General features: G+C 34.9%; 1 protein-coding gene across 2 annotated transcripts in view; it reads left to right on the top strand.

Annotated features, from left to right (window-relative positions):
• Positions 1-25210, top strand: part of DPY19L4 (dpy-19 like 4) — a 68050-nt gene extending 42840 nt beyond the window's left edge. For both annotated transcript variants that reach the window (XM_054590273.1, XM_054590274.1), the window contains exons 14-19: positions 7618-7738; positions 9953-10009; positions 10688-10770; positions 13314-13446; positions 19729-19887; positions 22062-25210. In XM_054590273.1, the coding sequence (XP_054446248.1) occupies positions 7618-7738; positions 9953-10009; positions 10688-10770; positions 13314-13446; positions 19729-19887; positions 22062-22226 (718 nt within the window). In that variant the 3' untranslated portion in view covers positions 22227-25210. The remainder of the gene's footprint in view (positions 1-7617; positions 7739-9952; positions 10010-10687; positions 10771-13313; positions 13447-19728; positions 19888-22061) is intronic.
• Positions 25211-27124: the final 1914 nt, after the last annotated feature.

The raw sequence follows: 27124 nt of genomic DNA on the forward strand, positions 1-27124 counted from the left end.
TAAGAGCATCTCTTTATTTTTTATTTTTAAATTATTTTTTAACTTTTTTATTGTTCAAATACATTTGTCTCCATTTTCCCACGACCACTTTCCCCTGCCTCCCCCCACTTCCCACCCTCAATCCTTCCCCACTTTGGCTTTGGCCATGGGTCCTTTATACATGTTCCTTGATTTGACCCTTCCCCTTCCTTTCCCCGTTAACCCCCACCTCCTTCCCTCTCACTACTGTCAGTTTGTTTTTTCTTTCAATGTTGCTGGCTATATTTTTCTTGCTTGTTTGTTTTGGTGATTAGGTTCCACTTGTAGGTGAGATCATATGGTATTTGTCTTTCACCCCCTGGCTTATTTGGCTAAGCATAATGCTCTCCAGTTCCATCCATGCTGTCACAAAGGGTATCAGCTCATCTTTCTTTCTGCTGCATAGTATTCCATTGTGTAAATGTACCAGTTTTTTGATTCACTCACTTATTGATGGGCACTTAAGTTGCTTCCAGCACTTGGCTATTGTAAATTGTAGTGCTGTGAACATTGGGGTGCATAGGTTCTTTTGAATTGGTGTTTTGGAATTCTTAGGGTATAATCCCAGCGGTGGAATTGCCGGGTCAAACAGCAGTTCCATTTTTAGCTTTTTGAGGAAATTCCAAACTGTTTTCCACAGTAGCTGCACCAGTTTGCATTCCTACCAAGAGTGTACTAGGTTTCCTTTTTCTCCACAACCTTGCCAGCATTTGTTTGTTGATTTGTTTATGATGGCCGTTCTGACTGGTATGAAGTGGTATTTCATTGTGGTTTTAATTTGCATTTCTCTGATGGCTAGTGATGCTGAACATCCTTTCATATGTCTCTGGGCCCTGTGTATGTCCTCCTTGGAGAAGTGTCTGTTCAGGGTCTTTTCCCATTTGTTAATTGGATTGTCTCCCTGGAGTGGAGTTGTGTGAGTTTTTTATATATTTTGGAGATTAAACCCTTGTCTGAGGTATCATTGGCAAATATATTTTCCCATATGGTTGGTTCCCTTTTCTTTTTGCTGATGTTTTCTTTAACCATACAGAAGCTTCTTATTTTGACTAAGTGCCATTTGTTAATTCTTTCCTTTATGTCCCTTGCTCTAGGGGACACATCAATGAAAATATTGCTGCGTGGAATATCTGAGAGTTTCTTGCCTGTGTTCTCCTCGAGAACTTTTATGGTGTCGCAACTTTTATCCATCCTGAGTTTATTTTTGTGTATGGTGTAAGGTGGTGGTCAAACTTCATTTTTTTTGCATGTAGCTGTCCAGATCTCCCAGCACCATTTGTTGAAGAGGCTATTTTTTCTCCATTTTAGGCTTCTGCCCCCTTTGTCAAGTATTAATTGACCATAGAGACATGGATTTATTTCTGGGCCCTCTATTCTGTTCCATTGATCTATGTGTCTGTTCTTGTGCCAGTACCAGATTGTTTTGATTATAGTAGCCTTGTAATATAGTTTGATGTGAAGTATTGTGATTCCCTCCTACTTTGTTCTTCTTTCTCAAAATTGCTGCAGCTATTCGGGGTCGTTTATGGGCCCATACAAATTTTTGAAATGTTTGTTCTATATCTGTGAAATATGTCATTGGTATTTTAATAGGGATTGCATTAAATCTATAAATTGCTTTGGGTAGTATGGACATTTTGATGATGTTAATTCTTCCAATCTATGACCATGGTATATGCTTCCATTTATTTGTGTCTTCCTTAATTTCTTTCTTTAGTGTTGTTTTGTTTTCTGAGTGCAGGTCTGAGCATCTCTTTATGTGCCTGTTGGTTATTTGTATATTGTCTTTGAGGAAATTTCTGTAAGTCCTTTGCCCATTTTTAAATTGGGATGTTTGATTTTTTTTGTTATTGTTGAGTTGTAGGAGTTCTTTATATGTTTTAGGTATTACCCCTTATATTAGATATATGATTTGCAAATACTTTACAAATAAATACTGCATATTATTTATAAAGACAATATACCAATTGTGATTGAAATTTATTTATGATTATCTGAGAATATTAAAAGAAAAGTTTTTCCACAGATTGACATTTCATTAGTGAAAAATTATTTTTATTTACATAAGTGCTATGACCCTGCTTGGTAATAATCTCTGGGATTTCTAAAAGTTGGCTTGCTTTGATTAGTTAACATTGGGGCTTTTTGGGTTAGTAAATAATACTCTTTTCTTTGAAATTTGCATTCAGAAGAAAAATAATATGTAGAATAAGTCAACCATAGGTGAAAAATAATAGTTTTGATTCTGATTGAAGGTGTATTGAAAAACACTTCATCAAAAGGGCTCCTTACATCTCCCACCCCAAATTAAGTGTAGTCCCCAAATTTCAGGCCTTATCTTTTGAATGAGCAAAGCCTTGGTAAGCCTGCTACACCTAAACGCATACAGCCTGCAGAAGACAGAGCCAAAATATTGAAGCCTAGAAGTGTTTGGGCTGGGTGTGCTCCATTCTTTCTCTCACACTCACAAATCAGATAAGTCACTTTGATGAAGAGGAGTGATTACTGTTCTGAAGTAGAGGGATGACAGTGGAGGTAGGAAAGGTGAAGAATATTAATCCAGTATAAGGTTTTCTAAGTAACGTTTACTTTAATTATGAATATAGGTATTAAATCACAGTAATTTTAGATGTACCTATGCTACTTTTCCTAACAGAAAACATGGCTATTATATTAAAAATTTTACAGATATCTTGAAATAGTATTTTTATATGTAGCTACTTCAAAAAGCATAGTAATTACTAGACCTGCATTAAATGTATTACTAAAGAAATACAAAATTGCTATTATAAATTTATTTTTATTATTTGATATTAATATTTCAGTATAATTGGGTTTTTTAGAAGCCTATATATTTTAATTTATGCATTTAGAAATGTTTTCTTATAAGGGGTCCACATATTGGGTTGGCCAAAAAGTTCATTTGGTTTTTTCCATAAGATGGTTCTAGTAGCACTTAGTTGTCTTTAACTTAATTCGAAACACTTGTGTTAGATTGTATTGTGACAGCTGTCATATCAGCATGCATTAAAAAAACACCAAAATTCTTTTTGAGTAGTAGTAATAGGGACTATGTTGTAACTCAGAGCCAAAAGAGGAATTTGTAAAGGAAGACATGATCAGAGAGAGTAGAAGGTGAGGAAAGAAAGACAATTGTGGACTTCAAGGAATCTGGCTAAGAAGGGAATCAGAGTCTAGGGCAGCAACTAGAGAGGGGTTCATTTGTACCAGGAGGGAGAAACTTACGTGCATGATGGGATGGAAGCATTAAGATTGTTCTGCAAACTGTCTAGAACACTAATCATATTTGGAGAAGCAATAGGAGAAAAAACTGGGAAGGTAAATCAAATTCATATTTTATAGGGCCCTGAAAACCATTTAGATGAGTTTTCATTTATTTGAGAAGGCACTGGGGAACCATTAGAATTTTGAACAGAAAGTGTCTTATCACAGATATGTTCAAAGAAGATTCATTTGGCATTTGGTTGAATTGGAGGAGAGTCTAAAAGTAGAGGCATTAACTAGTAGGCTCTTGGGATAAAATGGTAAGGAAGGGGTGGATCCAGAGAAATCTATGGATTTGCGTAATGACATAATCTCTAGAGCAGAAAGTTTCTGTTTCAGGGACTATTACATACATGTAATTCAGTGTGCATGGTGTCCCCTGGAGCTGTAAACCAGACAGTGGTATTGATTCTGCTGATTGGAAATATCTGATAGGTTGATATTATCAGAAATGGAGAAATAGGAGGAGATGTTGGTTGACCAGAGGAAACTGAAGCATTTCCTATCTTAGCAATGTGTATTCTACATACGTCCACCACTTCTCTTGAGGCCCAAATCAATGTTCGCTTACTAAAAACCTTCATTAAGTACATTTTTCTCAAGTTGGTTATTTTGCTTTCACATAACCCTAGACCTTACATAAATTTTTTATACTTATTTTCTAATTGTTTCTCAAATATTCAGGGGGGTTTTTCATCGTGATAAAGAACTGAGGGATGTAGCCGTGTCTTGTTTTTCTTTTTTATTCTCTAGTACTTCGGTCATTTTATAGTGCATGATGAATAAATGGTTATTAGATGAATGAATATTACTTTATTTTTATTATTCCTTAGCTTTTCTTTTTTATAAAACCATAATAGTTCACATCAAGGAATATGTCATGGAAGAATCTTGTTGTTCTCCTTAATATTAATTATAAAAGTTATCTCCTGAAATGTTATTTTTACCTTGGTAATCTATGTAAAGCACTGACATCTGTACAAATGTTTCTAAAACTCTTCCGCTTCCATTTTCAGCTTTGCCATTACCTAGGGTGATGGGTTCCTTGTGTTTCCTGTACAACCTACAACATAATGTACTGTCTTTTACTGGCACAAGTTCATTTTTACATACATCTGGATTTTTAACCTTTTTAATTTAGGAGCCCCAATTTTTTAAATCCTTGTTTTAAAAAATTAATCTCACAAGTAATAATGCAGATTATAACAAACCCAAATAATATAGAAATATTTGAAGTAACAAATGAAAATATTTCATTTCCACTCTTCAGAGGTCACCACAATTAGTGGTGTCTTTCCAGATGTTATTTTTTTAAATATATTTTATTGATTATGCTATTACAGTCTCATTTTTTTTTTCTTCCCTTTATCTGCTTCTGCCTGGTACCCACATTCCCTCCAGCAAACTCCTGCTTAGTTCATGTCCATGAGTTGTGCATATAAGTTCTTTGGCTTCTCCATTTCCTAAACTGTTCTTAACATCCCCTTGTCTATTTCGTACCTACCAATTATGCTTCTTTTTTTAAAAGATTTTATTTATTTATTTTTTAGAGAAGGGAAGGGAGAGAGAAAGGGACGGAGAGAAACATCAATGTGTGGTTACTTCTAGCGCACCCCCAAATAGGGACCTGGGCCCACAACCCAGGCATGTGCCCTAGACTGGGAATCGAACTGGTGACCTTTGGTTCACAGGCTGGCACTCAGTCCACTGAGCAACACCCAGTTATGCTTCTTAATCCCTGCACCTTTTCCCCTATTCTCCCCCTTCCTCCTCCCAACTGCTATCCCTCCACGTGATCTCCATATCTATGGTTTTGTTACTGTCCTGGTTGTTTGCTTAGTTTGTTTTTTTTAGATTCAGTTGTTGATAGTTGTGAATTTGTTGCAAATTTAATCTTCTTTTTCTTAAATGAATTCCTTTGACATTTCATGTAATAGTGGTTTGGTGATGATGAACTCCTTTAGCTTTACCTTGTCTGGGAAGCACCTTATCTACCCTTCCATTCTTTTTTATTTTTTAAAATATATTTTTAAAAGACTTTATTTATTTTTAGACAGAGGGGAAGGGAGGGAGAAAGAGAGAGAAAGAAAAACATCAATGTGTTGTTGCCTCTTGCACCCCTCCACTGGGGACCTGGCCTGCAACCCAGGCATGTGCCCTAACTGGGAATCAAACCAGCAACCCTTTGGTTCACAGGTTGGCACTCAATCCACTGAGACACAACAGCCAGTCTGCCCTTCCATTCTAAATGATAGCTTTGCTGGATAGAATAATCTAGGTTATAGGTCCTTGCTTTTCATCACTTTGAATACTTTTTGCTAGTCCCTTGCCTGCAAAGTTCCTTTTGAGAAATCAGCTGACAGTCTTATGGGAACTCCTATATAGATAACTCTCTGCTTTTCTCTTGATGCTTCTAAGATTCTCTCTTTATCTTTAACCTTTAGCATTTTAATTATGATGTGTCTTAGAGTGGAACTCTTTGGGTCCAACTTGTTTGGGACTCTCTGTGCTTCCTGGACTTGTATGTCTATTTCCTTTACCAGATTAGAGGCATTTTCTTTCATTATTTTTTCAAGTAAGATTTCAATTTCTTGCTCTTCTACTTCCCCTTCTGGCATCTCTATGATTTGGATGTTGGTACATTTGGAGATGTCCCAGAGGCACCTTATATTTTCCTCGTTTTTTTGAATTCTTTTTTCTTCTTGCTGTTCTGGTTGAATGCTAATTTTTTCTTATGTTCCAAATCATTGATTCGAATCCCATCTTCAACACTTCCACTGTTGGTTCCCTGTAGATTTTAGTAGATTTTACTTTATTTCTGTAGATTTTAGTAGATTTTACTTTATTTCACTTAGTGTAACCTTCATTTCAGTGAGTTCTTTGAGCATTGTGATCAACAGTGTTTTGAACTCTGCATCTGATAGGTTGGTTATCGCTGTTTTGTTTAGTTCTTTTTCTGGGGTTTTGTTCTGTTCTTTCATTTGAGCCATATCTCCGTGTCTTCCCAGTTTGGCAGCCTCTCTGTGTTTGTTTCTGTGTATTAGGTAGAGCTGCTTTGACTCCTTGTCTTAGCAGTGTGGCCTGTTGTAGATGTGGCCCCATACACCTGTAAAATGTGTGGGGTGGAGCCTTAGGTAATCACCAGACCTGGGCGACCTACTGCAATACTTTGTGGGTCTGTGTCGGGAGAGGGGTTAGAGAGAGGACAATGTTGCTGCCTGGTTTCTGGCACTCGCCCTTTGTATTGGTGTCGTTGTAGCTGTTGCCCTGGTGCTGAATCCCAGAGTGAGTGGGTCTGCATATATTTTAAGTCCTTGTGGGCCCTTTAAGCTGAGTCTCCTGAAAATCTAGCAGTTTCTTCCACCACCCCAACCCCCACTGATTTTTACAGCCAGAAGTTATGGGGATTTATCTTCCTGGCACCAGAACTCTGGGCTGTGTGGTCTGGCCTGGGGCTGGGATCACTCACTCCCAAGGTGTCCCTCCTGATTTTGATCCACCACACGTGAATGTGGGACCACCCGTTCCACTGCCTCTCTGCGCCACACCACGTCTCTGCATCTCTGCCCTCCTACCCGTCAGTATGAATGTGGCTTCTTTAAATCCTTGGTTGTTGGACTTTCATAGAGCTCAGTTTTCTGACAGTTCTGGGTGTTATTTATTTTGACGTGTAGCTGTTATTCCTTCTGAGGTTGCATGAAGAGGTGAAGTGTGTTTACCTACGCCTCCATCTTGACCAGAAGTCCAGATGTTATTTTTTGGGTGTACCATATATCTACATTAATAAACAAAACAAAACAAAAAACTAGGCACAGTCTACATGAAATTTTACAGTTAGGTTTTTTGTTTTTTATAATACTTTATTTAATTAATATCTATTGAGAGATAATTAGGGCTCTAATTTTTTCCTGTTTAAACAACCTACTGCACTAAAAACCCTTGTATGTGTATCATTATACACTCACAGTAATATATCTGTAAACTAGATTACTATAAATGGGATTGTCTTGAGGTATTTAAATTTTTTATGGTTTCTACCAAATTGCCTTCTGAAAAAGTGTAAGTTTATATGCTCTCCAAGAGTACAAGTTTGCTATACCATCATTATATTAAAGCTATTTCATCCTCATTTTAGTAACCCACATGTCTTCTTGATTATTTAAGATTATTATTTAAATTAGAAGCAAAACTTTTTCATTCTTCCTTAACATTCTAGTATTTTCATGGGTAGTAGGAAAGAATTTAGAAAAAATAAATCAGAGAATAATGATGTTCATAGGATATCTCATATGTGGCTCCTTTTGTCTTTTCCAGTTTGAAATACCTCTGGACTCCTTATGTATGCATGTTAGCAGCATTTGGTGTATGCTCTCCTGAGCTTTGGACAACACTTTTCAAATGGCTTCGATTACGAACTGTACACCCAGTACTGTTGGTGAGTCATTGTTATTTTAAATTAAGTACTTGTCTCTCTTCTAGTTACATAAATGGAAACCACATTAGATATCATTGAAATAGCATGAGTACATCACATTATGACTTATGGGTAGTAAAAGAGATCCTGTAAAAAACATTTTTTTTATAATTTATGATTATAAAAGAAAAGCATTTTTTAAAAGATTTTGTTTACTTATCTTTAGAGGGGAAGGCAGGGAGAAAGAAAGGGGAGAAACATCAGTGTGTGGTTGCCTCTGACATGCCCCTTACTGGAGACCTGGCCTGCAGCCCACACATGTGCTCTGACTGGGAATTGAACCAGCGACCTTTTGGTTGGCAGGCCGGCACTCAAACGAGCCACACCAGACAGGACAAGAAAAGCATTTTAATGCAGACAAGTTAAAAGTTAAAGAAAGTGAATTAACAATATGAGAGGCTATCAAGAATTAATTTTTATATCTCTCTTGGTTTGATTTAGAACTTCAGTATGTTGTCAATGTGAATGGAACATTTACGCTATGACTGCTGTGTACAATGTGCTTGGAATACAAAAATAAATAAAACATGAATCATTTCATCATGTAGATTACAATCTCTTGGTCATAAAAACAGATAATGAAAAACACTAACATAGTGCTATTGGAACACAGAGAAGGGCTACTTAATTCAGTTTTTAGGACTTACCAGTATGACATTTGAAAGATGTTATTAGTCAAATGAAGGAGAAAGAAAGTGTATTTATGGTAGAAGGAATAAACACAGGTAGGCAAAGAATGATGTAATCAAATGGAATAAAAACAGAGGCAAAGAAAAAGCATGATATTTTTAGTTTTGTTGGCACATAAAATGTGAGGGGGGTGGTCAAGAAATGAGACTGGAGAAGTGAGGAGGATAAGGTCAGAGGGGCATTCAAGTGTCATGCTGTGACATTTAGCCTTATAGGCAGTAGGAAGGCATTTAGATGTTTAGGCAGGTGTGTAAGAGTCAGACTACATTTTTCTCTCAGCTCACACAGTTGTTGTTGTTTTTTAATTTTTCAAGAGAGAGGCGAAGGAAGAAAGAGAAACATTGATTTGTTATTCCACTTATTTATGCATTCATTGGTTGGTTCTTATATGTACCCTGACTGGGAATTGAACCCGCAAGCCTGGCATATCAGGACAACAATCTAAACAAATGAGCTACCTGGCCAAGGCCCCAGCCTTACAGTTCTGTGAATGATAAGCCTTAGGGTCACAGACTGGAGCCAGGAAGGATGCTGTCACTCAGGTACAGGCCATGGTGGATGAAAGTAATGAAAGCTTTAATTTCTTGAGTGCTCACTATGTGTCAGGTATTTTTTCAAGCATTTCACATGCTATTCAATCTTTACAAACACTCTATTCGCTAAGTTTTATTATCAGTATTTTATAGACAAAGAAACTAAAGCTTAAACTGGTTAAATAATTTCTCTGAGATCACATAGCTGGTAAGTCTGGAAACCATGATTCACACCCAGGTTTTTCTAACTGCAATGCCCATTCAATTAATACTGTGTTATACTGGGGTTAAAAAAATAGAAGATTAATAAGACTTGGTGCTTGATTAAGTATGAGCAAATGAGGAAGAGGGAGAAACCAGAGGTGTTTCCTGTGTTTCTGGTATGTATGACTGTGGATCATGGGGTCACCAGTGAACATAGGACAAGAAGAAGAAAAGGTTTGGAAGGAAGACAATAAATAATTATCTTTAATATTAGTCATGTATTTTGCCAGTCTTTTTCTAGGGGAATTTATACATTCTTATTTTAGTGTACTAGTATATTGATATTGATCAATATATATTAGCTATTTTTTCTGTGTTATTTCATTGTCTTTTTGTTGTTAGTGTTTTAGGTAGCAGTTTAGTAACCTTTGTATGTTCTTCCTAACTTAAGTTCCTGGCAAGATTGTCAAGTATTGATTTGCTATTTGAAATATTACAAGAGTGTTACCATTTCTATGTTCTGCCTTAAATTGATATAGTAAATATATGTGTCTCACTTTACTTCCACTATAATATGTTTTAAACTTATCATTAGTCTTCACCCACCCCAATTCATGACTTAGATTTCGTGCTGACTTAAATTAGTATAACTATATTGATAGGAGCTTGGTCATAGAGTCAGTGTCTAGTACTTTAAAGTACATTCTGAAATGTATTTATTTATAACCCTTTTGCTTTAATATTTTAGGCTCTTATTCTGAGCATGGCTATGCCCACTATAATAGGTCTCAGCTTATGGAAGGAGGTAAGAAATTCAGATTTTTATATTAAAATGTCCTTTACCTACAAGGTAGATATATATGTGTGTAGTGTAGTTATATTGAAATACTGTTCTAACAAAATAAAATGTGATATTCTTAGTAATACTTGTTTTTTTAATTGTTAGGAACATGATAGAAAAGTTAAAACATTCTTCGAATGCCACTTGATGCTATTTTCTGTTGTCTAATACTGTCATTAAGTCAATTTATAATTGGCAAAGGAAATTGCTCAATGAAGCAGTCTTAATATTAAATAGTATTTTGGCAATTCCAAACTTTAAATATCTATAAAATAATATAATTTTTAGCTTATGATATAACATGAAACTAATTACCAAAAAAATCTGAGTTATTTGACTCAAAAAGTAATTAACTAATTAATTATTGTGTGTGCATAAAAGATACAACTGATGATTAGTTGTTTAGTAATTATAAAATTATTTATTGAGTCTAGGAAGTAAGTTAACTATAAAATAGTTGACTTGGATTGAAAAGAATGAGCAGGTCACTGAAAGAAAGTAAAGAGAGCTATGACATTTTTAAAATATGAAGTGTAAAATTGTTTGACTTAAATTCATTTCATAGTCTTTTGAAATACTTTGGAACAATTTTCAGCTTTCTAGATACTTACACTTTGGGTGGATTTTGTTTTTGCATTTTAGTTTTTTCCAAGATTAATGACAGAATTAACTGAACTACAAGAATTCTATGACCCAGATACAGTGGAACTTATGACCTGGATAAAGTAAGAATTGAACTGCCCAATATTGTTGTTAAACAATAAATCATTGTATGCTATCTAGTGGATTCAGGAGAAGTGAAAAATTAATGTTTTTTCAAATTCTCATAAAATTCAAGAATTGTATACTTTTTTAAAGGATATTTAATTTTGTATTGGACTTATAATTCTAATTTTCTAATAGTACTTGGCTCCTTTGAAAATATAACATTCGTTAGTTTGAGGTTTGAGATGCTCCACCATCAAACACTTAGTAATGTGGAATAAAAAGGAACAAATATCCTTTTATTTAGATAGTCAAGAGGATGCTTCTTTTGCCCTAGTTGGAGATGGATAAGTGGTAGATTACTAGTCTTGGTAACCAAGGTTATCAGGATTTTTAATTTTAATTTTAATGCCCATTCAAGACAAGAGATGTGGTTGTAGGCCTATGGAAGCCGAGATTTATAATCAAGACAACTTTTCCCCTCTCCCAACACACACATAACTAACTATGTGTTTTTTATGTGTTTAGTGGGACCTCAAAGGGTAACACTATCAGTGAAAGGATAGTCTAGCAAAAGACCCATCCAGCTGTAGAGAAAGATGATAAGGAAGCATGATTCCTTTGGCCTCAGCTCTTGGCCAAAAAAAAAAGAAAATGCCATTTCTCTTGAATTTGTAGCAATGGATCTGGATTCACATGGGTTTATAGTTTGAAATTATACTTGATTAATCCAGAAAACCCAAAATAAAGAAATCAGCATAAAAATGGCTCTGGGGTAATCTGGAGTGCCTCATAAATCATCAACGCAGACTTCACGGATTCTATCAATAAAACTTCTTGAAGAGGAAATCTAAAATTATAAAACACACGAGAAAGTCTAACACAGCAAGAATCAGCTCTCTAGAATTAGACCTCTAGTAATTTCTCATAGTAAAATTTATTTGTGTCAGTTTTGTTGCATAATAGGAGTCATGGAATTTAGTGGCTTACAAACAGTAAACATGTTATTTTGCATATTTTGAGATTTATCAGTAGGGAAGATTCTTCTGGTCCAGGCCAGCTCAGCTGGGATTGAATAGTCTGACATGGCCTCTCTCACATGTTCAGGTTTGGATAGGTACCTGCTGAGGGGATAGGGATAGAATTGACTTGGCCATGTGTCTCTCATCATCCAGCCCATATTAGCCAGGGTTCATTCACAAAGTAGTGGTTGTAGAGTTCCCAAGAGCGGCAAGAGAGGGCAAGTCTGAATGTCAAGCATGTTTTGTCTCTGCTCACATTATGTTTGGTGGCCAAAGCAAGTCACATGGCCAAGACCAGAGTTTCCTCCTAGAGAGTAGCTATAAGAAGGAGAATCGGTGCAGCCATTCTGCCTCTAGTCTTATGCCATGGATAGAAACTGAAATAACTATGTTGAAAACTATTGAACACAGAGAAGAAACTGAAACATGAAAAGGAAGGAAACACTATCAAAAAAGACCAGGAAACTGTAGGGGGAGAGGGGAGAAAAATGTTTCTAGAAATGAGGAATACGTTTATAGACTAGGCATGTAGAAATGAGAATAGGTCTTATTATAAGGCATTATACTGTAATAACACCTCTTGTGTATATAAAATTTGTTTCCTTTAGATTACCCTTAACTATTCCCCATTAATACTTTCTATGAATTTTATTTACCATTGTAAAAAACTACCTTTGTGTTGTCATTAACAAAAGAGGGAGTTACATCTATGTGTGTGATTTGTCATAGTACATATTTATAAGAAAACAACAAAGGCCTGAATATAGGACATTTTACATCAGACAGTTGGACATTTATGTTACTGTTGTGTAACTATTCAGTTCTGTGTTTGTTTCCCCTTTACTGGGTGCTCCTGGAGGACAATGGCTATGTGCCATCTCTTTATTTCCAGAGCTTGGGACTATCCCTAACACACAGTGGGTTGATGCTGAATACAGGGAGTGAATAAATAAATGGAGGCAATAGGGTTTCCTATTTCTGGGTTTCCTAGCCTTGCAAGTGGCATCTATCTGGGGCTTTGAATCATGGTTCAGGGTGGAGAAGTCCTAACTGTGTCATCTGGAGACAGATATGAGGTAAAGGTAGGGAAGGAGCAGGAGGATAGATGGGTCTGAAAGGAGTTTAATTGTGGTGGTTAATATTTGCAAAAAAGATGAACTTGAAAAGTCACAGTATCACCACTGAATTGATCACACTATATAAAATGGTATATTCCTGTTACTATATCCCATTACCCTATATTGTTTTTTAATAGCATTATTACCACCTGACTTAGATTTTTAATATCTTCAAGAAAGGATCTTGTCTCCACTCCTGCTTTAAAAAATGTCTGTATCTTCAGCACTCAGAATCATTCCTGGTACATAATAGGTGCTCAGTTGTTTTGAATGAATCCATAAGTAAAATGAAGTGAAAGCTGACACTGAAACTTAAGTATATAGTATGTTATAAGTTGCCTGGTATTTCAGAGTTGATATATATGAATGATCTAAATAGTATATTTACCTTTCCAACATCTAAATCTCTATGCTTCTTTGCAGAAGGCAAGCTCCAGTTGCAGCTGTGTTTGCAGGGAGTCCACAGTTAATGGGTGCAATTAAATTATGCACTGGATGGATGGTAACAAGCTTGCCTCTTTACAATGATGATGATCTTCTCAAGAGAAATGAAAATGTAAGGCATTTTATGCCCCGACTGGCGTGGCACAGTGGGTTGGGTATCGTCCCACAAAGCCAAAGGTCACGGGTTCGATTTCTGGTCAGGGAACCTGCCTGGGTTGGGGGCCAGGTTCCCGGTTGGGGGCATACGAGAAGCAACTGATTGATGTTTCTTTCCCTTTCTCTGCTTCTCTCTAAAAATAATAAATAAATAAATAAAAATCTTTTTTTTTAAAAAAAGGAAAATGTAAGGCATTTTAGCGTCTACATTTGGATCTTTTTAAATATTACTCTTTATTTTATTAAATAAACTTTTTTTGTAATGATGCATATGTTCCTGATTAGCTGGGAAAATCCAAGTAATTTTAGAAGGGTTAATTAGCTTTAGTTTTTTAAAAGCTGCATAATACATTTAAACAAGAGGAGAGCCAAAATTAAAATATTAAAGGTTTTATTAACAGTATAGGTGTGTTTGTAGAAGAAACATTTAATTTCCCACAAAGTTTCAAGGGAACTAATATGTAATATTTCACAAAGAGTAACATAATTTTGAAAATATCATTGTTCTTAATCAAATTATTGAAGGAACGCTGTCAATTAATGTCTTGATACACTTTGTATTTCTAAGCTAAAATTCTATTACACTGTGATTTATTTTTCAGTATGGGCTATTATATTTATTATAACATTAGAATAGTGTCTAGTTACTTAATGTTAAGAGAATATATTATTTTGAGTGTTTAGTATGTATTTAAATGGTAACTTTATATGTGGAGACAATGACTAAATAAACTTGAGTTCCAGTTACTCTGTTTTTCAATTTAAGAGAGCTTCATATAGTTTTTGAGTATCCTCTAAGCTAAGGAGAAAATATAGCAGCATAGAAGTTAAAGTATAATATTAGACTGCAAGAATACAGACTCTGATATTAGAGTATCTGGACTCAGATTCTATCTCTGCCACATACTGGCTTTGTTACCTTGAGCAAGTTTCTTTCTTTGGACAGGGGAAATTTCCACAATGCCCTTTTATAAAAAAATTGAGGCATAATTGGCATATTGCATTATATTTCAGGTATATAAAATAATGATTTGATATTTGTATGTATTGCAAAATTATCACCACCATAAGTCTAGTTAACATCTGTCACCATACTGAGCTATAACATTTTTTTTTCTTGTGATGAAACCTTATCTACTCTCTTAGCAACTTTCAGATATGTAGAACAGTATTATTAACTGTAGTCACCATTCTGTATATTATATCCCCATGCCTTGTTTATTTTATAACTGCAAATTTGTACCTTTTGATTCACTTCACCCTTTTGCCCACCAACCACCACCTGGTCTCTGTGCTTGTGTGTGTGTTGTTTTACATTCACTTATGAGTGAAGTTATATAGCATTTGTCTTTCTCCATCTGACGTATTTCACTTAGGATAATATAATGCCTTCGAGATGTTGTTGCAATGGCAAGATTTCATTCTTTTTTGTGGCTGAATAATATCCCATTGTATGTATGTACCATGTGTTCTTTAGCTGTTTATCTATTGATTTACATTTAGGTTGTTTCCATGTCTTGGCTATTGTAAGTAATGCTGTAATGGACATGGGGGTGCACGTATCTTTCAAATTAGTGTTTTCATTTTTTTCAAGTAAATACCCAGAAGTGGAAATGCTGGCTCATATGGTAGTTCTATTTTTAATTTTTTGAGGAATCTCCATGCTGTTTTCCATAGTGACTGCACCAATTTATAATCCCACCAACAGTGCACAAGAGTTTTTCATTTCTCTACATGCTCACCAACATGTTGTTTCTTCCATTTTTGATGATAGCTATTCTGACAGGTATGAGGTGGTTTTAATATGCATTTCCTTGATGATTAGTGATGTTGAGCATCTTTTCATGTACCCGTTGGTCATCTCTATGTCTTCTTTGGAAAAATATCTATTCTGATCACCTGTCTATTTTTTAATCAAGCTGTTTTTTGTTGATGTTGGAGTGTATGAGTTCTTTATACATTTTGGATAGTAACCCCTTATCGGTTGTATGATTTACAAATGTCCTCTCTCATTCAGTAGGTTGTCTTTTTGTTTTATTTTTCTTTATCTTGCAGAAGCTTTTTAGTTTGATATAGTTCCATTTGTTTATTTTAGCTTTTGTTTCCCTTTCCTTCAGAGTCAAATCCCAAAAAACATCGCCAAGAACAATGTCAAGGAGCTTACCACCTATGTTTTCTTGCAGGAATTGTATGTTTTTTAGGTCTTATATTCATATTTTGAACTGATTTTGAGTTAATTTTCATGTATGGTGTAAGATAGTGGTCTAGTTTCATTCTTTTGCATGTGGCTGTCCAGTTTTCCCCACACCGTATATGTCAAAAATTGTCTTTTCCCTATTGTATAGTCTTGTTTTTTAAGTTTACAAATGGTAAGCCATGTTTGTTTAAGTCACAACCAGTTGACTCACTCAGCGTGACTCAAACCACAAGAAGCCATTTCCATTTCACTCCATTCTGAATCCTAGAGTTGGGGCCAGAATGGAAGGAGTGGGCTGCCTGGGGTCCATTCACAGGTTTACAAGTTTCTCATCCATGACTATGTGAGATTAGCTGTGAAGGTCATCATCAGCAGATCATTGATGTTGCTGTTGAGCATGGTCTCAGAGTCACTGGGAACTGTCTTGGGCACTTGGTTAACCAGACTCATCAAGAAGCGGCCCACAGTGTCGTCCGCTGATACCTTTCCAGACCATGCATCTTCTGCGTACTTCCGCACCGTGCTTAGGCCATCCTGGATGTGAGCCCATGACCCTGCCACTCGCTGCAGGTCACTTGACAGTCCAGTCACCTGGTTGGGGTTCAAACAGGTTGTCATGAGCAGGTCAACTCCAGTGTGTTCAGTGTCATAGTACATGTATTTCACTGTCAGAGGTGTGAGCATCACTCCCATAGTCCTCCTAGGGACAACCATTGAAATGCTGACATAAGCCTCGATGCTCATGTGACCGTTCTGGAGGCACAGTAAGGTGGATGGGGTTGGGCACGTCCCAACAGTAGTACTCATGGATCAGCACAGAGTGCTCTATGAAGTCGTGGCCTGTAGCTTTCCAGCTCAGGATGAGCTCATTTGGAGAGACTTTCTTGTGCATTTCATACATGTTCTTAGCAAATTCCATGTCAATAGCCACCTCATCTTCTGACTCATTGTGTAGCATTGAAAAGCAATTGGTGACTTCCACTGAGTGACTGTCAACAGTTCCTAGCACAATCCTGATATCTCGGGCAGCGTTCTCATTGTGTCACTTGTAGCTGTCCATGATGGAGGCCAAAATGGCCAGGTGCAGCCAGACCACAGGGCCGTTGGGGAAGGGGCCTGGTAAAGTAGGATCGGCCTGTGACTGCACTGAGGTCTGCCCTGGGGCTGGTGCTGAGGCCAGGGTCTGGGCCGGAGCCACAGTCGTAGCCATTGCTGCCACTGGGTAGGGGGTTGAGGCTGGAGCTAGAACTGGAGCTGGGATGGATGCTGGAGGCGAGGCTGGGCCAGGTCTGGGGCTGAGGTGGGGCTGCAGCTGGGGCTAGAGTGGCAAGAGGAATACTCACCGGTACTGCTGGTCTAGCTGCCTTGTGGAAAGAGAGCCCTATTGTATATCCTTGTCTCTTGTGTTGTAAATTAGTTGCCCCTATATGTGTGGGTTTATTTCTGGGCTCTCTACTCTGTTCCATTGATCTATTTGTGTTTTTATTCCATTATCAGACTGATCTGATTATTTGTGCTTAGTAGTATACTTTGAAATCAGGGAATGTGATATTTCCCACTTTGTTGTTCTTTCTCAAGATTGTTTTGGTGCCCTGGCCAGGTATCTCAGTGGGTTGGAGTGTCATCTAGATACACCGAGGTTGCGGGTTCTGTCCCTCATCAGGACACATGCAAGGATCAACCAATGAATGCATGGAAAAGTGGAACAAGTCGATGTTTCTGTCCCCATAACTAAATAACTAACTAACTAAATAAATAAATAAATAATTATTTTGGCTATTTGGGATCTTTTGTGGTCCCATTCAAATTTTAGAATTATTTATTCTAGTTCTGCAAAAAATGTCATTGCAATCTTTATAGGGCTTGCATTGAACCTATAGATTGCTTTAAGTCTGGACATTTAAACAGTATTAATTTCTGCAATCCATGAATATAGAATATCTTTCCACTTATTTGTGTCCTCAATTTTTTAATGTTGAGCAAGTATCTGAATCTGGAAATAATAGTTCTCACCTCCTAGTTGTGAAAATTAGATGATGCACTTTGCCTGAAACAGTAAAATTTAAATGTTAGTTACTATTATTATCTTATACTATTAAATTGTAATTGTATGTGTAGACACATGAACACGTATAAATACACAAGGTACAAAGAGGAGTTTGAAAGCAGTAGCAATCAATTCTGCCTACAAAAATTCAAGTCTTCAAAAAGGACATTCTCTTGATCTGGTCTTCAAAGGATGAGTAGAAACTTCTTTGGGGGGAAAATGCATATGATTTGAGTCTGAAAAAGCAACATGAGCCATGAAATTTGTATGGTCATGAAACTATAAAATAGTTTCCAAAGGCCCTGGAATGTCATGCTAAAGGGTTTAGATTCACCCTTGAAGTATTTGGGAGTTATTAAAAACCTTTAATAAGCCTGGGAATTGAGTGCTTAGATCTGTTTTAGAGAATTCATTATGTTCATAGCAGAGAGAACAGAATGAAGCAGGAAAAATCAGAGATTGAGAGATCTACCAGAGAGTCATTTACCTCAGAGACAACAGCTGTCTCTAATTAGTATTTGCTGCACTTTGAAAAGATAGTGTTGCTTAGACAGAATAGATTCATGAACTCTAATTTTTGTGGATTTGAACCAGCCAGTTCTGACATGACTTTGTGGGTTTTTAAAAAATTTTTTGGTTGGTCTTTTTACTAATACAGAATTTTAGAATCTCTTATAATTAGACCAGAATTTTGATTAGTTGGTAATTAAATTTCAACACTTTAGAGTTTTAAGCTTTATATGACTTGGCTTTGAGAATAGGAACCATGTTTTTCAAATCTTTGTCTTTCTCTCTGATGTCTGGTACATAGCAAATACTGAATAAATTTGTTGTTAAACTAAAATCTAAACCAAACTCCATAAATGAAAGACTGTATCATTTGAATTAGACACTATCTATAATTCATGACAGGTGATGGATTTTTTTCATGATCACCTATGGCAGTGATTCTCAAACCTGGGACAGTCATGCCCCTAGGAGACATTTGGCAATGTCTGGAGTCATTATCTAATAAGGTCAGAAAAATTCTAATGAAAAATGCCATGGAATCAAGGCTTGAATTTTAAGTATCACTGGCTCATTTAGTATTTTGTTACAATGGTCAAACTATTTTTAGCCTTGCTGACTTTATTTCATGTATAAAATAAGCATAATATACCTCTGATATATGGTAATTAAAATAAAGGAAGTATTACATCTCAATAATAAAAAGATAAATCAATTTAAAAATGGGCAAAGGCCATTTGCAAAAATAGGGAAGACTCTTGAGGGCATTATGTTAAGTGAAATAAGTCAGATAGAGAAAGACATATAGTGTATGATTTCACCTATATATTGAATTCTAAAAAGTTGAATTCATAGAAACGGAGTGGTGCTTGCCAGCATCCGAAGGATGGGGAACTAGGGAATGCTGGTGAAAGGTTATAAACGTCCAGTTATGAGATGAGTAAGTTCTAAGGATCTCATGTACAAAGTGGTGATTAGGTTATTAATGCTGTATTATATACTTGAAAGTTGCTAAGGGAGTAAGTTTTAAATGTTCTCACCACAAAAAAATAAATGGTAATTAAGTGACATCATGGAGGTGTTAGCTAATGTTATGGTGGTAATCATTTTGCCATATTTAAATGTATCAAATGAGCACCTTGTACACTTTAAATTTACACAATGTTATATGTTTTTTAATAGTTTATTTTTTATTGTATTGTTTGCATTACCATTTTTCCCTCTTACATCCTCTTCCACCTCAACCCTTCCCCCTATTATATGTTATTCATTATCTCAGTAAAGCTACGAAAAAAATGGGCAAAAAACTTGAATGTACATTTCTCCAAGGAAGATATACAAATGGCTAATTGCATATGAATATAAGCTCTCTGAGGGCAGGAATTAAGACTTAGTGAATCTCAAACATGGTAGATGCGTAATGTATAATTTTGATTAATAAAAGTTTTGAGTTTCTTTTAAAATAACTTTTAATTATGTTCTTTCAGATCTATCAAATCTATTCAAAGCGATCAGCTGAGGATATTTATAAAATCCTGACATCTTACAAAGCTAATTACCTAATTGTAGAGGATGCTATCTGCAATGAGGTGGGAACCATGAGAGGCTGTAGGGTTAAAGATTTATTAGACATTGCAAATGGCCATGTAAGTAACCATTTGGAAAACTAAATCTTTTTGAGAAAAATGACTGTGTTTAAACTTGTAATCTTCACACTTTATTTTTGGAACTTAACTAAGAATATAATTAAAAGTTTTATAACAGTGTGGGGGGGAGCTTATTAAAAGTAGTTTGAAGTATTTTTTTAACGTACAAAAGGAAAGTTGGGTATTTTTGCAAAAAAATTTTTTTACCAATACGTTTCTTATTCATTACCTATACTTATGTATATTCAACATTTATAAACAAAAGCTGGCCAGGGGTGTAAAGTACAGCATTGGGAATGTAGTCAGAAATATGTATGGCGGTAACTATGTATGGTGCCAGGTGGGTACTGGAAATACGCTGTACACCTGAAACCATTACAAAATAATATTGGGGGGAAAAATGAGCATCTGAAAAAAAACAAGATGGCATAATTTGGTTTGAATGATGATTTTAATTGATAATCTGTAGAGCATTTGGTTGGAATGTTATATTGAGAAAGTTATTATAATTTAATACATATCTAGGAAAATTGCTTACTAAATTATAGCAGTGCTTAGAGTCCCTATTATCTACAACAATTAGTGTATTCAGAGGCACTTTAGTCAGTAGGACTTAGCTGTATCTTAATTTTTCATTAATTTTAGCTATTTTACCAAACATCTTACATCTCAGCCTGCAGTGTATACTGCATATCTAGCAACTGAGAAGACTGGCAGGGGGGGAGTGTTGTCTGGAATGGGTACCTTTACTTCTGAGAAACCCTAGGAAAAGTTTATTAGATCATTCTAGGTTGGGGTGCATATTCTGTTCAGGTTACAACCGAGACTTTTTTTTTTTTTGTCCCTTCCTAAATAATTAGCTCTTTGTCTTATCATCACAGACTAGTTTGGAGCTGAGAAGTTAGTTTTTATGATTTTCACCTTTTTCTTTCTTCATGACCCCTGAAACTTAAAAACATACTGTGTTTTCTGCTGCATGTATTTTTTAAAATTTCTCTCTTCATACTTGATATCTTTGATCTTTGGCTTAACCGGTGACAAAATGGAATTTTATTAAAGATAACAGGGACCTGGGCAGGTGGCTCAGTTGGCTGCAGTATCATCCCATGCACCAAAAGTTTGCGGGTTTAATTCCTGGCCAGGGCACATACCTAGATTGCAGGGGAGTGCTTATGAGAGGCAGCAGATCAATGTGTCTCTCTCACATCTCTCTCCCCCACCCTCTCTCTTTTTCATTGATATCTCTCCTTCATCCTCTCTCAAATCATTAAACATTCTCAAGTGAGGATTTTTTAAAAAAGGATTTAACAAAAAAAAAAAAAATCAAAAGCATTTAGTGATTGCTGCTGTATTGGTATCTGCTATCTGGAGCCTTTTTATAATCTACTTTTGGCTACCTTTTTGCTCCATTTTGAAGATCAGGTTACTTTCATGTAATGCCAGGCACAGACATAAAGCTAACCTATCCTTTTACTCTTATTAAAGTTGGCTCTCTGACGTCTTCCTTTGGCATTAGAATAACGTTTAGTGTTTTATAGAAAATCCTACAAGCTAGCTACGCTACCTTAGTGAACATCATTAAGGAGGGAATGTAAAGGTTTGCACTGGGTAAGTTATAAAAATTCACTTGCTTACTAGGTGATTGTAAATCAGTTCTACACCAGGAGAAGTGTTTGAATATATATTAAGAATATAGTGCAAGGTGGGGAAAGTAGGTTTACATTTGTGAGTATGAGAAACACAGAGTTTATTCTTATTATTTGTTAATTATTGTATTCTTTTCCATACGAACCACTGTGAACCTTTGTCTGCCCCACCCTGTATGTGTATTTCTCAGCTTTGGCAGGCTCCATGATGAAGTTCTTACAAGGAATGATAATGGACTATGGAGACATAGGCTTCTAAGTTTTAGGGATGAAATCTTTTTAAAATTGGAAACACTTTGTACTAGTGTCTCAATCTCAGTGGGAAGGTCAGAAGTTGAGTATACGCGGTGATCTTCTTGTGATTAGGCTTCTGTTAAATAAACAATGTGAGATGTTTGCTAAACAATGGGGGATAGTCCATGTTTAGCGTATTATATTTCCATATAAATGTAGTCATTTGTATATTGACTGTATTTCTCCTATAAGCTTAATAAGTTTTTTAATATTATGTTTCATATCTTTTGATAGATGGTTTGTGAAGAGGATGACAAGTTAACCTACTCAAAGTATGGGCGATTTTGTCATGAGGTCAAAATTAACTATTCTCCATATGTGAATTATTTCACTAGAGTATACTGGAACAGATCCTACTTTGTGTATAAAATCAACACTGTGATATCCTTTCAGTCTTGAAAATAGCAGAGCCCTCATTTCAAAGACTTATACCATCTGAAATAAAATGCAGTGTGGTGTGCTTTTGGAAATCAGAATATGGACGTTTGAAGTGCTCCTGCTGCTTTTCCCTCCTGCAATTAACTGGATCCAGAGTTCTGTGGGGGGTAGAAGATTAAGCCTTGCTGTCCTTTGGTAAAATGTCGAATCGCACCATGCTGCAGTATTCCAGCCAGGAGTTTCCTTACTGTTACATGGTCTTTAAAGAGTTCACCTTCTGAACTATTATAAAAATTTCCTTATAAATCTTCATTTTATCATGACATTGATCTTGAATTTGAATATGTTCAAGGTCTCAGTATATTTCACAAACATAACATTCAATATATACTTAATGTGATATAATTATATAGAACAGAATTATTCTTACCCTCAAGGCAGTTTCTAAAGGCAGTTTATGGTTTATTATAGAACTGAAATGTTACAATAAAAAACTAATTTAAATGTTAGGTGAAAACATGGCATTTAAATTAAAATGGAAATGATATAAAAGAAAGTGATTTCTAAGGATATATATGTAAAGATATATCCAGCTATTCCATGATACTGTTTTCATTATCTACTGCTTATATAAGTGAGCACTTTCTTAGTAATATATAGTGTATGATATTGCATTTTATTATTTTATAACTATTAAGTGATTAGCGTTGGTTACTTATGCTCATAAATTTGATACCAATTTAATCATGATAAAATAGTAACTCTTGTTACCTATATATTTTTTAAAACAAATATTTACAAGAATGTTCAGGTTTTTAAAAATATGGATATGGAGCCCTGGCTGGTGTGGCTCAGTGGACTGAGTGCAAAGTGCCCGCCTGCAAACCAATGGGTTGCCGGTTTGATTCCCAGTCAGAGCACAGGCCTGGTTTGTGGGCCAGGTTCCCTGTAGAGAGCACGTGAGAGGCAACCACACATTGATGTGTCTCTCCCTCTCTCTCTCCCTCCTTTCTCCTCTCTCTAAAAATAAATAAATAAAATTAAAAAATAAATACAAATATAGATATGAAGTATACAGTCTATTCACATGTTTTCTACTGAAATATTAGGTAAAAATCTTTATCATGATAAATAGATGTACACTAAAATGAGCAACAATTTCTTGGAGATATGTGCAGATGCTTTTAAACATACCTCTGCATACAGATATAGTTATTATAAAAGTGCTATTATTTATGAAACTGTGATACAGTCTTCAACAAAAAGAATGACAATTATAATAAAATTCACAGCATGGTTTCACCATCTAAATGCTCTGTTCCTTTAAGTTAAATGTTTTCACATTTTAAATCATTTATTAAAAGAAAATCTAAAATGATTTATTTGGCTTTATAAAGAGATTCAGGATAAATATGATATTTTAATAAGATGGGATGTGTGTTTAGTTTTATATATCTGTTAAGTGAACAGGTTTTCAAAATTTTCACTTTTTAGAGTGCTGTAAAAATTGCAGTCACTACTCTATATTAGAAGGGAGCATGTTTCCAGAATCTTTATTTTCTGTAATATGTTTTAAAAATTTGAAAGCACATTCATTCTTGGACTAACTCTAGGTTGCTTTGCTCTTTTGGAGCTTAAGAATTGTTCAATGGCTGTGTCTTATATCTGGTGCAATAGTTTTATTCGTTCCATTTCATGCTTTTATGTAATTTTTTTAACAATTATATTAAGATAGCTGTAGGCAGGATATTTCAAGTTCTCTGTACATCTTAATAATGAGTCACTAATATGTAGCTTCAAGCCTTATGAAAATATTACCATAATTATCTAAGAACATAGTGAATAGTCACATGGTAATACTTATGATTAGAGCTTGTAAAACATTGTGATTTAAAAGTCAGCATACATATTTTGAAAGGGAAATAGAATACCCTATTTTCTATCTAGCATGAAATATTTAATTTTTATTGATTTACATTATGATCAAAGATGCTGAATTATTAGTTTGTTGTGTGTGGTTCTTTGTTTTATTTTTGTTTTGACATAATAGGTGCTTTTGCTTCTGTCAACTTACTTGTTAAATAAAATGGACTTGGAGAAACTTTTAATTGGATTTTCTAAGTAATAAATTTTTCATTCAGAATCATTTGAAAAGGAAAATGTGAGCTTTAATATAGAAATAATAATACTGGATATGAGAGATAATATTACTTGTTTCTATTTTAACTGTAGTTAAAACAATAGCACTAGAAAACTGAGGAGCATTTAATTAACTTATTTGTAGAATAACAAATAATTAAGAAGTTTGCAAGTAATTCTGCTTATGTAATTTACAAGTTGTTAGGTTTGACAATAAAGATCTCTCTAAGGAGCAACTTTATGGTCTTTGTGTGGAAGGAATTTCTTGAAGAAATACAGAGCATATTTTGCCCATACTGTTGCAAAACCATTGAAATAAGTGCCTTAGCTTCTTCATTTAAAAGTTTATTTTTATTTTCCAAAAAGTATTATCCATTTCCTTCTTTCCCATAAGAAAATCATGGTCACTTTTTCCTCATGAGTAAGGACAAGGGAGTCCTCACCACGCTATTTTTACTAATAAGCAAATCTTTATTATGACAGCAATGGGATTTCTAGCTTGCTAAATTCATTTATTTAGCTCCCAAATGCCAAACAATCCAACAAATAAAACTTACCTGATTAGGTATGTGATAAGGTGTGTGCTGGTTTATGTTTTTTCTATCTTTTGGCATCTGTATCTTGGTGCTTTTGCTAGACTTTGGTTTTACAACATAGGGAGCATGCATTGTACTTCAGAACTTTGTTCTTTATTACTTTGTGTATACAGACAGCATGTTTTTTCAGGATATTAACCCAAATCACCAATTGCCTCCACGTGGTTTTACTCTTCCACATAGTCCAGAATGATTCCAGGAAAAGCAGAAATGGATGTCAAATGTGTTACAAGTTAGGGCTGAAAATATATTCTAAAAATGATGAATTTCTTGAAGCCATCCGATTAAACTGTTTTGGTTTTTAAATTTTTTTTTGTCCCTTTGTATTTTGAACTGTTAAAATATTTTGATGTCTTTTATGGGTAAAACTAGTGTTTCTCTTTATAAAATTGCAGAGTTTCTAAAAGTTATATGTCAGTCGATTTTTTGGTGTGTTTATTTTAAATGCATGAATATTTAACAGGCATATGTTATGATTATTCTGTATATTTAAGAATCTTCTGTAAAGCAAATGTTTCCTGATTTATACTTCAACATATTCTCTCTTTATTTGTCCAATTTTTAAAGTGTTTTGCTATTTGCAAATAATTTTAGATCCCAATATATTGCTATTTGCTAATAGTTTTAGATGCCAATCTGTATTAAAATTAAACTCTGAAAAGTTGCGAGTAAAATTGAACAATTTTTTATTGAAACAATAGTTCATTATTAAATTTTTGAATGTATAGAGTTAACAGCTTCAATAATTAGATGCAAAAATTACAAAAGATTATATTTGACTCAACTATGTTTTGTCCATCAAGGTTCCTAAATGTTAAACTTGTTTTTCATAATAAAAAGGGCATTGTAGAACAACATTTGCTGGATTTAACATAAAGGAATCTTTCAATCATTTCTGTTTATGAGTTTCTTAGAATTTGCATTATTTTAATCTTGGCATATATAATCCTATGTGCAGTCCTATAAGAATATCTGACTGTTGTATTTAGTGTAATAATAGTATCAGAAAGAAACATGCATTCCAACCTTGTAGTTTGAAATATTTCCTAAAGAATCCTTTCATTTTTTGTGTTAATAGCTTTGTACAGCTGTTTAACAAAAATAAATGCAACTGATTTTATGTGTGTTGACTTCTGATTCTTATTTATGACAATGAACATTTAGATTAAATGTATTCATCCTGTAAGTAAGGTTATGCCTTTGCAAAAGAATAAAAGTTAATTTCAATAAATGTAACTCTTTTAAAAGAGTTGGGATACCAACTAGTTTACTTCACATATTTGTAATGTTTACCTATTATCAAGAATGAAATTATTTCATGCTTAATTATACTCCTTGTTGTATTTCCAAAATAAAATTCTTTTAAAAATTTTAGTTATTTCTATATAAACTGTTTTTGTTACATCTTTATTGAGATATAATTTATATACCATACAATTCACCCATTTAAAGTGTACAGTTCAACAGTTTTTAGTATATTCACAGAGTTGTGCAACCATCACTACAATCAATTTTAGAACATTTTTATCACCTTAAAAAGAAGCTGCACACCTTTAGGCTGTCACCCTCAACCATGCCATCCTCTGGCAACTCCCGCTAATAGACTTTCTGTCTCTGCAGTTGCCTCTTCTGGACATCTCACATAAATGAAATCATATAATAGATGTGTATTTGGTCTTTTGGGATGGTTTCTTTCATTTAGAATAATGTTTTCAAAGTTCATTCATGTTGCATGTATCCTTTCTTATTGCCAAATAATACTGCATTTTATGGATATACCATGGTTTGCTTGTCCGTTCATCAACATTTGGGTTATTTTTACTTTTTGGCTATTATATTGCTATAATGCTGCTATGAACATTCATGTATAAGTTTTTGGGTGGACATATGTTTTCATTTTGGGGGGGTATATGTCTAGGAGTAGAATTTTCTGGGTCATATAACTGTGGTAACTATTTGAGAAACTTCCAGACTAGTTTCCAAAGTGACTGTACCATTTTGCAATCCCTCCAACAGGAATGAGGTTTCCAATCTCTTCACATCCTCACCAACACTTGCTATTATCTTTTTTCTTGATGATAGCCATCCTGGTCGGTGTGCAGCAGTACATTGTTGTGGTTTCAATCCACATTTCCATCATGACAAATGATGTTGAGCATATTTTTATGTGTTTAATGGTTATTT

The sequence above is a fragment of the Pteronotus mesoamericanus genome, unplaced genomic scaffold (genome assembly GCF_021234165.1).
Source record: "Pteronotus mesoamericanus isolate MK-2021 breed Mesoamerican mustached bat unplaced genomic scaffold, CSHL_Meso_final scaffold_174, whole genome shotgun sequence".
Taxonomy (NCBI): Eukaryota; Metazoa; Chordata; class Mammalia; order Chiroptera; family Mormoopidae; genus Pteronotus; species Pteronotus mesoamericanus.